The sequence below is a fragment of the Sminthopsis crassicaudata genome, chromosome 2 (assembly GCF_048593235.1).
Source record: "Sminthopsis crassicaudata isolate SCR6 chromosome 2, ASM4859323v1, whole genome shotgun sequence".
Taxonomy (NCBI): Eukaryota; Metazoa; Chordata; class Mammalia; order Dasyuromorphia; family Dasyuridae; genus Sminthopsis; species Sminthopsis crassicaudata.
In genome coordinates this window covers 241715370-241728384 of record NC_133618.1, presented here as the reverse complement: position 1 = coordinate 241728384, position 13015 = coordinate 241715370, and the positions used below count along the sequence as shown (strand labels likewise).

Genomic DNA, 13015 nt, shown 5'->3' with positions numbered 1-13015 from the left:
ACATTAAAATACATATTCAAAATTAATTTCTAATTGATAAAGATTATTCTACTATACCAACCAAATAAAGTAGAGAGATGGTAGTGTAATGGAAAGGGTACTAATTGGAGTCATGTCTTAGATTTAAATATTTATTTTAATACTTAATAGTTCTATGATATTTATTATTGCTATGAATTTTAGGACATTCAATAATTATTTCTGAGCTTCTGTTTCTTTATCTACATAAGTAGGATAGTAAATATTTGCTTTATATCCCCTATTTATTAATTAATTCATTCAACACATGACTAGCAAAACCTTATCAACTCTTCTTACAAAAGCAGTACATGTTCTAAAGTATTCTAACTTTCAGTGACACTGATTGAGAGCACCAGAGGGTGTATCTTCCCATCTGGGTTCAAAGATGCCCATAGATGTTGGGTATGATGGTTTTCTAATACAACATAGCACATAAGGTCCTAATAATATGCTTTCCTCCATGTTGATCATATGATATCAATTAGCCAAAGGTGTATTAGTAAGAATAATTGGTATGAAATATCTCTCCTAAAGGATGAGACACACTGCCCCATCACTACATATAGATCTCAGGAGGAAAGTGGGCTTCAGCTAAAAGAATACATGTTACAAAAAAGTAATTCAGAGCTCCTAGAAATGTTTTTGCTTGAGTTCTCAAAATATTCCCACTAGGGATGATGAATTTTTTTGTTGGGCTTCTTGAAATTGCTGTGTGTCTAGATTGTCCTTAATTCCCAAAGAAGACAGTAGTATATTTTTTTCAAAATATGAATGATTGTTTTATCAAAATTGAAAATTAAGAAAAGATTTAAATCTTTCTCAGTTGCATCTTGTTTGATATAAACCAATGTTGAGGATGTGTGGTTTAGTGAAAAACAACCTACTCCGAGAGTCAGGAAATCTGGTTTTTAGTCTCTGTTGTTTCAGTCCTTGTCATGTGACTTGGGTTTAGTTACTTCCCTCGCTGGGATTTTTTTCCTCCTCTGTAAAAATCATGACTATATGATCAATCAATTAATTGAATTGTCAATGTGCAAGATTGATTCAATATTTTTATGAAAATCCAGATTTTAAAATAGTCAAATTAGGATGAGATTATTGTGCACATATGGCAGAGGAGGAAAGGGTTAGAGGATTAAAATTAAATGAATTCAACTAACATTAAGAACCTACTGTATGTATATCACTGCTCTCACCATTAGTGGATCTATGTACTTTAGATGAAATATGTTCAGGGGTTTGCTAGTAAATGTTTCCCAGTTAGCTGTCTGAAGGAAAAATATACCCACAACACACTTTTATGTTTGGTCTTCATTTTCTTCATCATTGTAAATGTAGATAATCCACAACAAAAGATGAACCAAGCCCTTAGTTGTAACATTTACCAATTTCTAAGGTATAAATACTTACCCTGAAAATGTAGCAATCAGTGTACATGGTTAGCCTATATCAGATTGTTTGCTGCCTTGGGGAGGAGGGGAAGTAAAAATGTGAGGGAAAAAAATTTTGGAAAACTAAGTCTTACCAAATGAATGTTGAAAATTATCTTTACATGAATTTGGAAAAATAAAATACTATTGAGAAAAAAAAAGCAATCAGCTCTCATGAGTCCTTACAAGCTGATGTCAGTGCTCATCTGAATACGTATGTGCCTTACTAATATCTCTAATAAGGAGAGATAACTATGTACAAATAACCATGACAGAAAATAATACCTAATATGTGTGTAGAAATCCTGGAGAAAAAAAAGATTATGTGAAGTTTAGGAACAGGGAAGCTCATTATCAGTGAGGTGAGGAAGAATTGTTAGAGAAGGATTCATGAGGATTTTGGAAAAGGTCTGATTTTTCAGTTATTAAATTCTGTGGATAAAATACCATTGGACCATTCTGTCATCTAAAAGGACTTTGGGGTTGCAATCAGATGAATTAAAAGCAAGAAAGTTAGTCTTCTGATTTTTTCACCAACTAACTATATTTTCACTCAAAGTTATCCCAGTAAAGATGTTACTAATGTCTCTGATGTGTTTTAAATTCCTGTAGTTTAGCTAATTTTGTGGAGTATGTGCTAAATAATTACTATAGAGGCCCCAAATCCTCAAAGAACAAAAGAATTGTCATAAGAAAATTTCTATTAGGGAATCTTCATACACAATGAACATATTACAAAATGCCCAATTCTCAGAAAACAGGCTTAAAGAAGGAATGCAAAAGAGAACAAGAAGTATATAAAATCAAAAGGAAAAGGAAAAACAAAAGGTTATAGGATGTAAGAAACTCCAAATCAGGAACAACTTAGTATATAGACTGATATGCCCAGCAAAATTGACCCATGAAACATACTGTGATGTATGAAAAAAAGCCCTTTTCCTCATTTTAGATTTTTAGCCTGAACTTAAATCTGAAACCAGTTTTTTACATGATTTAAAATAAGGAAATCAACTCAGTTTATAATTCTAAGAAAACTGAAGTGGTGGTGGTGTATTTAAAGTAACCCCAAGATTTCTGGTCCTAGGTTCTTGGTCCAGTTCTGTAACAAGTTCACTCTGAATTTAGCAAGGCATTTTACATGTCTAGACCTAAATTTTCATATCTGTAATATTAAGGATATCTCTTCCTTTAAAAAAAAAAAGTTAAAGGCAATAACTACAATAAATGGATGCAATTTTCTGAACCACTTTTTTACAAAAGAGGGTGAAGTAATTTCAGATCCCTTTCTGGGGCATAGTTGTTAGAATTACTTAGCATTTGGCTCATTTTAGTGTCCTTTTTATTTACATTATTATAGTCATTATGCATATTTTTCTCCTGGTTCTTCTTCCTTCACTTTTTATCAGTCTATCCATATCTTCCCATCTTTCTGAGAATTTATCATAGCCTTAATTTTTTAATGGCACAATAATATTTTATGACATTTGTCCCAAACTGATCATCCCTTCATCTAGATCAGTATTTTATAGATGAAGAAACTGAGACCCAAATAAGTTAAATGATTTGCCCCGGATCACCCAGATAGCAAATTAGAAAGCTGAGATTCATAGGTGGGCTTTTTGATTACAAATGTAATACTCTTCCTTCTCCAATATACTATATCCAATAATACCAAAAATTGGTGGTAATTGTATTTCTTTCTAAAATTTGCAAAAACCTTGACATACCTTAGTTCATTTGATCCTTATGACAATTCTGTGAAATAGATACAAATGCTATTATACTCACTTTACACATGAAGAAACTAAAATCCAGGGAAGTTAAATATGGACCCACTACTCCCAAATGGTGTATTTGGGATTTCATTTTAAGACTTCAGGATTGTTTAGTTTTCAACAACTCTTAAACTAAAAGTACCTAATGACTTTAAAATATGAACAATAACACAAGATTGTCATCAGAATTTTACGTAGCTAGAGCTTTAAGGTTTATGAAGTACTTTACAAATATAGTCTCATTGTCAAAAAAACCCTGGAAGTTAGATGTGATTATTATCTCTATTTTTACATATGAGGAAACTGAGGCAGGCAGAGGTGAAGTGACTAACCCAAGGTCACACAACTGGTAACTGTCAGAGGCCAAATTTGTACTCAGAGCCTTCCTGACTCTAGGTCAAGCCCTCCATCTCTGTGCCACCTTGCAGGCCTAATAGCATAAATGTAGCTAAAGGAGAAGTTGTTAGTGGTTTAGATTTCTATAATTCTATTACTATTCCTTTACAAGACTACGTATGTACCTATGTGTACTAGAGATCTGACATGTACAGACTCCTTCAGCTTGCTAAGATGATAGATCCACATGTGGATTCTAGGGAACTCTTTCCAGGAGGATGGTGATGATAAGTAAAGGACATGCATTCACGGGTTCTATACTCTATAGCTGGTTCCAAGAACCCACTATTGATAGGGAGGAAACATCTTTAATGGACTACTTTAGCCAGAACTGTGGAAGTTCAAGAGGGCTTTTTGGCTTCAGTGATTTTTCTTCATATACTCTTCTTGTCTTCATCTTGCCCACTAGTGAAACGATAGAATCAAATGGAGACTATGCTTAAGGTAAAGGGCCTATGAGGTCTTTCCCCTTTAAGACCACATGGCCCCCAATAAATTGGCCATTCCATTGGTTCTTTTTCATGTGGATATATGGAATGGGGTTTCTGATATAGGGAATTTGGGAATTTCAAAGGCCAGGAGAAAGAGAAAATGAAATCCTAAAGTTGGAAACTAGGCTGGGCTTTGTAGGCAACACAACCTTTATGCCCCCAAGGAATGAGAAAAGATCTTCAGGAGCTATCTTCTTTTGGGAGTGATCTTTTGGACTCCAGTCTAATGGAAGAATTCATTTAGCAGCAGTACTGCCTAGCTGAACTTGGTGGAACCAATATGTTGGAACTGAGTGAAATTATAAACTCAGTTCCCACCTCCCCTAGACTGGCCCTAGAGACCAGGTAGTATGTGAAGGATGATGTCCTAGAGATATCAGAGAAAATGTTTGTACATTTGTTCTTGCTATATCTTTAAAAACAAATATTCCATTATAAAAGCTATCTGATAGAACTGACAGTGACAATCACTGCCATCTCCTAACAAACTCAGAAGAATATAACTGAAGCTCCCATCCTATTATTCCTGTTCCACTAATGAGGATAGGGTTTAGACTTAGATGATTTTAAGGTATCATCTAACTCTAATTTTATAATCTGTACCTCTTTGTTCTCCCTAATAAATGTTCAGAGAAATGTTTACATTTTCTTGCTTGTAGTTACTTTAAAAATGGAATGATTATTTACTTGTTCAGAAACCTTTAGCATGTTTTCCACTTAGCAAGAGAAATCATTATCAGCTCCTATTGGTGCAGTGGAAAGAGTGTTGGATTCAAAATCAGAGGACCAAGGCTCAGATCCCTTCTTTTTTTTACTCTCTATCTGACCTTATATAAGTTGCTTAACCACTCTGAGTCTCAGTTTCCTCATCTTGTAAAATGTAGGAGTTGGACTAGATGGCCCCAAAGGTCCCTTGTAGCTCTTTAGCTATGATGCTATGATATCACAATTTTGGGGAAAAGGAAAGAAATAGACACAACTTAATAAAAGAGTAAAAGTCCTGAATGTTTCCAAAGTCTCTAAGTAGAACTGGAAAGCCTGTGTGTCTAGTCTCAGGACCTCCACTTCAGCTTCGAGGGAGTTCTAGTTTTTAGTTTCCTTTGGCTTCAGATGATTTGTTGCCACTACTGAAAGCACATTTTTAAAAGGCTGTTGCATGTCAATGATTAACAAGCATACAAAAAGCAAGAAAAGACATCTGCTCCAGCATCATAACAAAACCCAGGAGATCTGAATTTAAGTTCCTTTTTAAATACTTATTATGTGTTCATGGGCAATTCTTATAACTTTTCTGAGACTGTTTTCTCCTCTGTGAAGAGGGGATAAAGATATTGCTTTATTTGTGAGGGAAGTGCTTTGTAAAGTATTATAATGTTATTTAATATTATGGCATAATTACATGTTACAGTCTAAGTACTTTTTCCAAAGAGAATGACTTTAAAAAGTAATGATACCTTATGCCTTCTAAATAATGATTATGGTAATTTAAAAGTTTTTTTTTTATTTTTAAAATTTTTTTCATTTTTGAAGTGCTTCTAAGAATCGTAGATTAAGCACAGGGCACTAAAGTTGGAGATCAACTGTCCAATTCAATCCACTACAATAAATATTAATCAAGTACCTATTATGTGCAAGGAAAATGCAAATCAGTCCCTACCTCTAAGACACTTACATGGTACTATGCCTCAGAGCATATCTGGGTTGGTTAAGAGAGATGGCAGAGGAATACCCCCTTCCAGGCCCATCCCTCCCTCAGATTTAGAACTAGAAGCAATTTCAGAGCCACTTAGTCTAATGAGGAACATTTTGCAGGAGAAGAAAACTGAAATTCAAGGTCTCACAGTGGTAAGATTTGAACCCAGGTCCTCTCACTTGAAAGCCTGTGGTCTTCCCACTGTACCATTCTATACACGTTCTGTTAGTTGAGTAAAGAAATTAAAAATATGGAAAGTATTAAAATTACATTCACAGTGGCTTGATTTCTTTCTAAAGGACAACCTTTTGGTAACTTTATTCAGCTGTTCAGGGAACAGCTGAGCACATGAAAGTCTGGGTTCCATGGCAGTTGTTTCAGAGAAATGATCTGGGTTGCCTAAGTTGCTTACTTCAGTAAGCCAACTGACAATTTTATGATGCTTGTACCAAATGCCAAAGCACAGTGCAATTGTTTCTTGTAACAACTGTGTTGTTCTTTAAGATGTACCTCAGGGATTTATGAAATGCAAGTTATTCAGAATCTTTTAATAACATCCACTTTCTGATGCTGACTGTGAAAAGAGCATTGGGATAGTAAATTGGTAGATCATTAAACTTCTAGTAGCACAAAAAGATCATAAATTGAAAATCCTTCTATTCTCTCAACTCAACATTTTTAGGCTATCATATTCTCAAAAGTAGCATCATTTGCCATTTGCTGGAATAAATGTGGTATGAAATGTGAGTTTGTAATGTGAATGGTATAAAAAGGGAGGGTAAAGAGAGGAGAGAAGATAAGGAATGGATCCATGGGTGGGGAAAGGTTAAGTATTAGTTGGGCAAGTTAAGAGTTAAAGTAGAACAGTTGGCAGGGATAGGAATTGAGAGATATACACAAACACTATAACAAGGATCAGGAGAATTCATTAGAGGGGCAAAAAAAGGGCAATTAGTAAACATTGATCTCAGATAAAATCAAACTTAAAAGATTCAATTAAGAGAGAAATCTATGCTATATTTCAGCCATATTAAAATTATCTTAGATGCATATCTACAATGAGTAAATATACACATAAGTGTATATGTATGTATATAAGTATATATAGATATATGTATGTGGATAGGTAGGTGGGTAGTTATAAATATATTTGTATAAAGGAAGCCACGAAGGGCAATTGTATATATAAATATATATATGAATATATATTCTCTTTTATTATAATAAATATATAATATCTTTTATTATTATATGTATTTTCTTGAAATGAAAATTTATTATTATATCTTTTGAATTCTCCCTGATGTTCTGCTGAACATATGACAATGTTTTGCTTTGTTTTGTTTTGATTTTCCTTTTCTGTCTTTCTTTTTCTATTTTTTCTCATTTTGTATCTAGTTTTAAATAAATGAAATTTTAAAATAAAAAAAGAAAGAAATATGAGTCTGTGATGACAAAGGAAGAAATGATATCCCTGAATAAGGACATCTGCCTCTATCTTGCATTCTCAGTATTTAATAAAGCTTTCTTCTTTGGAGGGAAAATACTTTATGGTCTTTCTTCCTTTTTCCTTTGCATATTTTCCCTTTAAATTAATAGATATGGATTCTTGGCTATCATCTCTCTATCAGGGGTTCTCAAACTATAGCCTGTGGGCCGCAGCTGAGGACGTTTATGCGGCTTGCCAGGTTTTGGCAAATGGGCTGAGGGGCAGAGACAAAGTGAGAGGTTTTGTTTTTACTATAGTCCAGACCTCCAACAGTCTGAGGGACAGTGAACTAGCCCCCTATTTAAAAAGTTTGAGGACCACTGTGTATATAATAAATACCATGAACATGTCTTTGGTACTATAACAAGTCAAAAGCTTAAAAAAAAAAAAAAAAGAAAGCCATTAGGAGACCATTCACTTCCCTGTGACATTTGTTAAATGCATAGGAAAACATTTTTTCAAGCAACAAAAAAAGTGTTAATTGTAGGTTAATAGAGGTAGAAAGGCCCATAAATTATTTTTAGTTCAATCTGTCTACTTTCTAATGGAGGAAATTGAAGCTTACAAATATAAATGACTTTCCACAGTCCTCCCCCTTCATAATGAGCTGAAATTAAAAACTCAAGTCTTGTGATACCCTATAAGATACAATCTTGGCAAAGCAAATGAAAATTTGTATATACTACTATCCCTTCCTTATTCATGTATGAAGAGAAAATCAGTGACTATGGTTTAACTCATCTGGTTGAGAAATAAATGTAATACTTCAAATAATGTATTTTAATATGTATTTTAACAATGGAAATGTGCTATAAAGCTCTACTTTAGATGGTTAAACATTTTTTTGAACTTGTCAATCGAACATACATGTCAAGAAAAGTTGACAATCAGGAAAAATATTAGCTTTAGTAAATATGCCGATTTTTTCCTCTTAGCAGTTGACTTTGCTGAATGTCAATCTGTCCTGTGTGTGGACTATTTTGTACTCATTTTGTTTTCTCTAATAGTGGTAAAAGAATGAAATGAATGACCTGTACTTTCTCAAGTGTTCATAAGATACTTGTCCACAAGTCTGGGCGGACTTAAGGAAATAATTTGTGTTTAGGAAATAGAATTTTTATTTAACATAGCATTTTGTATATACTAGATGCCTGAGATATATTTATTGAATTTAACTCGAATAAAACAAACATCCAAACAATCAATAACATTTATTTAGCATCAACTATGTGCCAAATATTGTGCTAAATAGGGATTGAATTCACTATTATATCATTTTATCATCATCACTATCACCAATAGCAGCAGAAAAAAATTTCTTAATCATTCTATTAATAAGACTGGAATTTTAAAAAAGAAAGAAAAGCAAGATTCTTGAGAAACTTACAATCGGACTAAGGAGACATAACACAAAAATGACAAATGATGATAGAAAGTAACATAAATTTAATGCCATAGAAATATCAGGTACAGTCAGAGATAAAGAAATCAGAGAAGGGAATGATCATATACAGTACAGAAAAGCTTCATGAAAGCTTGTTAGCACCATAGCTGGGGGCGAAATAGAGAAAATAGCAACTCATTCTCTTAGCACTATAATCTAAGAAAACGGCAAAGCTGGCCAATCTGTTATTAGTACGTAGGGGCAATATATAGTTTTGAGACTTGAAGAAAAATAATGGAAGCAAGAATTGATTGTAACAAAAGGTTCAGATTCAGTTAAACCTATAGAGATTTGGAAGGATATGAATATATTATTTTCTATTCTCATAAAATACCCTTAATATAGATATATCACTATTTTTTTTTCCAGTGTACTTGCCTGTGGAAAAGTGCTCAGTGAGACAGTGTTGTGTATGTGTTTCCTCCTTGTTCTTGAACATCTTGTGTGCTATAGCTATACTTGACACCTTCCTGGTGTCTAGAATTTTGGTACTGATAAGTGTGTGATGATAAAACTATTCTGAGACCACTGGGATACATTTCTGACTCTGACCCATTCATGGCAAATTATGTTTGAGAGCCTACATGTTGAGTTGACATGGAAAGAGAGGACTTGGATAAGTGGGTGATAGTGAAAGATAATTCTAATAGGAAGGGAAACAATGTGAGTAAAGTGAAAAAAGGAATATATGTAGTGTTTAGGAATAATAACAACCAACTGAACTTGTTAGCCTAGACAAGAAAATTAATGAGTAGCACACAGTACTAATTCTACCAGCAATATATTATTTTCTAAATATTTGCTGAATAATACCAATTACATTCAAGATTATACAGCAATCAATAGATTTTCTTAAATGTAATTTCTCAAGTTCCATACTGCATATTTTTAAATATGTGTGCCAAGGTACATACCTGTTTAGCAAAAGATAGAGTCTTTTCAGTGAAAATTTTTGCTGTGGTCAGTGGTGCAGGTTGTACATACACTTGATCAGCAGAGGGAGAAACTATAGGCTGAGGAGACTTCACCCAACCTACCATTTGCTCATATACACCTGGTGGAGGAGGCTTGTTGAGCTGAGAGGACACATGGCAAGTCTTTTCTGGACTGCTGGATAATTCTTCCAAGTTATTCTGGGAGGAGAGAGAAACTCTACCCTCTTGAGAATCAGTAAGGAGATGGAGACGATTTGCAGGGGCCAGCCCTTGTCGACCATGAAGTGAACACCTCCACCACCCTTCACTTTCTGGGACATTCTTTTCTAGAATGGTCAGAATGTCTCCTCTCCGGAAAGCCAACTCATCAGCACATTCAGCATGGTTATCATATAATGCTTTTGCCAAGATGCACTGCTGAAGAAAAAAAGAACAAATTAATAATTCCTGGTTTAAGTTTTTAAAAGATTTAGATCATACAAGTATTCAGTTGCAGGGCACTGACTGCCAGACTTATGCTATTGTCATTGTGTTCCATACTACTCTGCCCAATGTTCATTAAAACACATTATTTCAAAAAGTTACAATGAATAAATCTCACTGTGCCCATATTTTCTCTACTTTTAATTCCAATAGACAATGTGGTTTTTAAGGTTAGTGTAAAGTGCTGATAGATATGATCATAATTATAACAACATCCTATTTCACTGTCTTATCCAAAGTAATGCAGGTAACCTTGGAAGAACAAATCCTGGCAAGTCTTGAGAAGCTACAGAGTCTTTCAATATAAACTAGGTGACATCATCTGTAAATGTAAAGACAAACCTTGTTAAGTTCAAAGGGGCTCATCAACCAAGAGATGAGGCTTTCTTTTTTGCCCTAGAAACCTGAATTTTGGTTGATTATACAGTATAATCACAGATTCTTGAAAGTTCATAGTGAATATCAAATCATATACACCAAGTTATGTCCATCTGCATTAATTCTAGAATGGTCAGAGTTTTAGGCTATCAGTAAATTACCTTCCCTTTTCAGCTTTACCTCTCAGAAATTTTAGTTTTGTTAAAAGTGTAACTCAGGTGCTTTCTGCTGCAAGACATTCCAGATCCCCCCTAATAGTACCTTCTCCTTCAAATAATATCATATTTTTTGACTACTCAGATGTTGTTGTTCCCTCCCTTCCTTAACACTTCGTAAGATTGCCTCCCTCCCCACTAGAACACAAGGTCCATGAAAGTAGACATTGTTTTTCATTTCTCTCTTCCCCTTTTTTCTTTATAGCAGCAGTGCCCAGAACAGGGTCTTGCCACAATAGATACTTATTAAAGGCATACTGAATTGAGTTTAATTACTACTGTGCTTATTTCTGGGAATGAAACTTAATAAAAGTGAAAATGAGTGGTGTTACATCCCCTTTGCTGGTAAGGGGAGTGGTTCTTTCTAGTCTCTACTTCCTATACCCACTCCCAAAAGAATATCTGAGATTCTGTGGTTTACTGCACCAATATAAGCTAAATTTCTGTAGGGGTTTAGAGAACATGGGCTCAAGTTATTGGAAGCATCCAGACTTTCCCAGGCTACATACTTCATGCTATAATAGGATCTGAGGATTATGGATATAATAATAATAGTAGCTAATATTTCTATATGTCAGGCATTGTGTTAAGTGTTTTACAATCATTTTTTTTTTTTATCCTGACAACAACCCTGGGAGGAAGGTGCTATTTAGCAGCTGAGGAAACTGAGGCAAAAACAGAAGTTAAGTGAACAGAGATAATGTTTGAGAACAAATTTGAACTCATCTTCTTGACTTCAGACATAGTGTTTATCTATTATACCATCTAAAAACTAATCAGCTCCTCTCTGGAAATTGAACTACCCCAGAGGTTGAGTCCCCAAAGGTCACACATGTGACAGTTAGGATTTAAATTCTGGTTTTCTAACTTCAGAGCTAATTTTCTTTCCATTGCACTATGATATCTTGTTTGTTTGTTTGTTTTTTTAAATAGTATTTTATTTTTTCAAATGCATATAAAGATAATTTTCAACATTCATTTTTGTAAAATTTTATGTTCTAAATTTTTCTTCTTCCTTCCTTTAACCTCTTCCTTCTCCAACAGCAATAAATCTGATATAGGTTAAATATGTACAATCCTTTTAAACATATTTCCATATGTCATGTTGTGCAAAGAAAAATCAGAGCAAAAGGGGGGGAAATCACAAGAAGGACAACAAACAAAAAGATGAAAAGATATGCTTTAATCCACATTCAGTCTCCATAATTCTCTCTGGATGAGATGGCACTTTCCACTTCCTTTGGAATTGCCTTGAACATCATATGTTAAACATAAAAGCTTCAAATTGTATGGTGAGAGGGGACTGTCTTTATCTAGTCATTAATTCATTAGCACAGGGCTAGACAAAAACAGAAAGCAATATACGAAAATCTCACATTAGTCAAAGAATCATAGACCTAGTGCCTTTTAGTCCTACCTTTCATTTTGCAGATGGTAAATGTCAGAGGATTTAAATCCAGGTCCTCTCATTCAAATCAGGTCCTGACCTCTCACTCTAGAGCCAGTGCTCTTTCCATCAGGCCATAATTTAGGGGAAAATATCCCAAATTTGTGAGAAACTATCTTTATTAATTTATTAGCACAGGGTTAGGCCCATGGATGGATGAAAGAGGGAACAATTTGTGGATAGGCTCACCTTTAAGAGATTAATAGCCCCAATATAAGTATTTATATGTAAGCACGTCTGGCATGGAGTCATTATTTTCTATGAACATTTTAGCACAGTTCTACTTAACAGATTAACTTGGAACACAGAGAACAGAACTCTGTAACCTTAGGGAATGGCAGGGAGAAATGAATGAGGAATAGGTTGGATAGAATTGTGAAGGGATAGCGCAAAAAAGAAAGGGAATAAACATATGTAGAGTGCCTACTATGTACCAGGTAGGGGAAGGTAAGGGTAGGTAGGGGACACACTGCATAGCAGTGTCAGGCAGAGTCAAGAAGAGTTAACTTCATGAGTTCAAATCTGGCCTCAGATCCTTACTATCTGTGTGACCCTAGATGAGTCACTTAAGCCTGTTTGCTTCAATTTTCTCATCTGTGAATTGGAGAAGGCTATAGGAAATGTCTCTCTTCCCAAATGGGATCAGAAAGAAGAAGATATGACTGAAAATAATTGAAGAACAAAAATATGCCAAGTACTGTGCAAAGCATAGCTTTGAGGTGGGTAATATTATCTCTATTTACAGTTGAGGAAACTGACTTGGCCAATAGATTTCTGAGCCTAGATTTGAATTTAGTTTTGCTTGATTGCAGGTTCAG

The 13015-nt window shown here is 34.4% G+C and overlaps 1 protein-coding gene across 4 annotated transcripts in view; it reads right to left on the bottom strand.

Moving 5' to 3' along the window:
• Positions 1 to 13015, bottom strand: part of CASS4 (Cas scaffold protein family member 4) — a 59275-nt gene that overhangs the window by 17886 nt on the left and 28374 nt on the right. For 3 of the 4 annotated variants that reach the window (XM_074288650.1, XM_074288653.1, XM_074288651.1), the window contains exon 2: positions 9654 to 10091. In XM_074288650.1, coding sequence (XP_074144751.1) covers positions 9654 to 10091 — 438 coding nt within the window. The remainder of the gene's footprint in view (positions 1 to 9653; positions 10092 to 13015) is intronic. The other variant, XM_074288652.1, reaches the window with a different exon arrangement.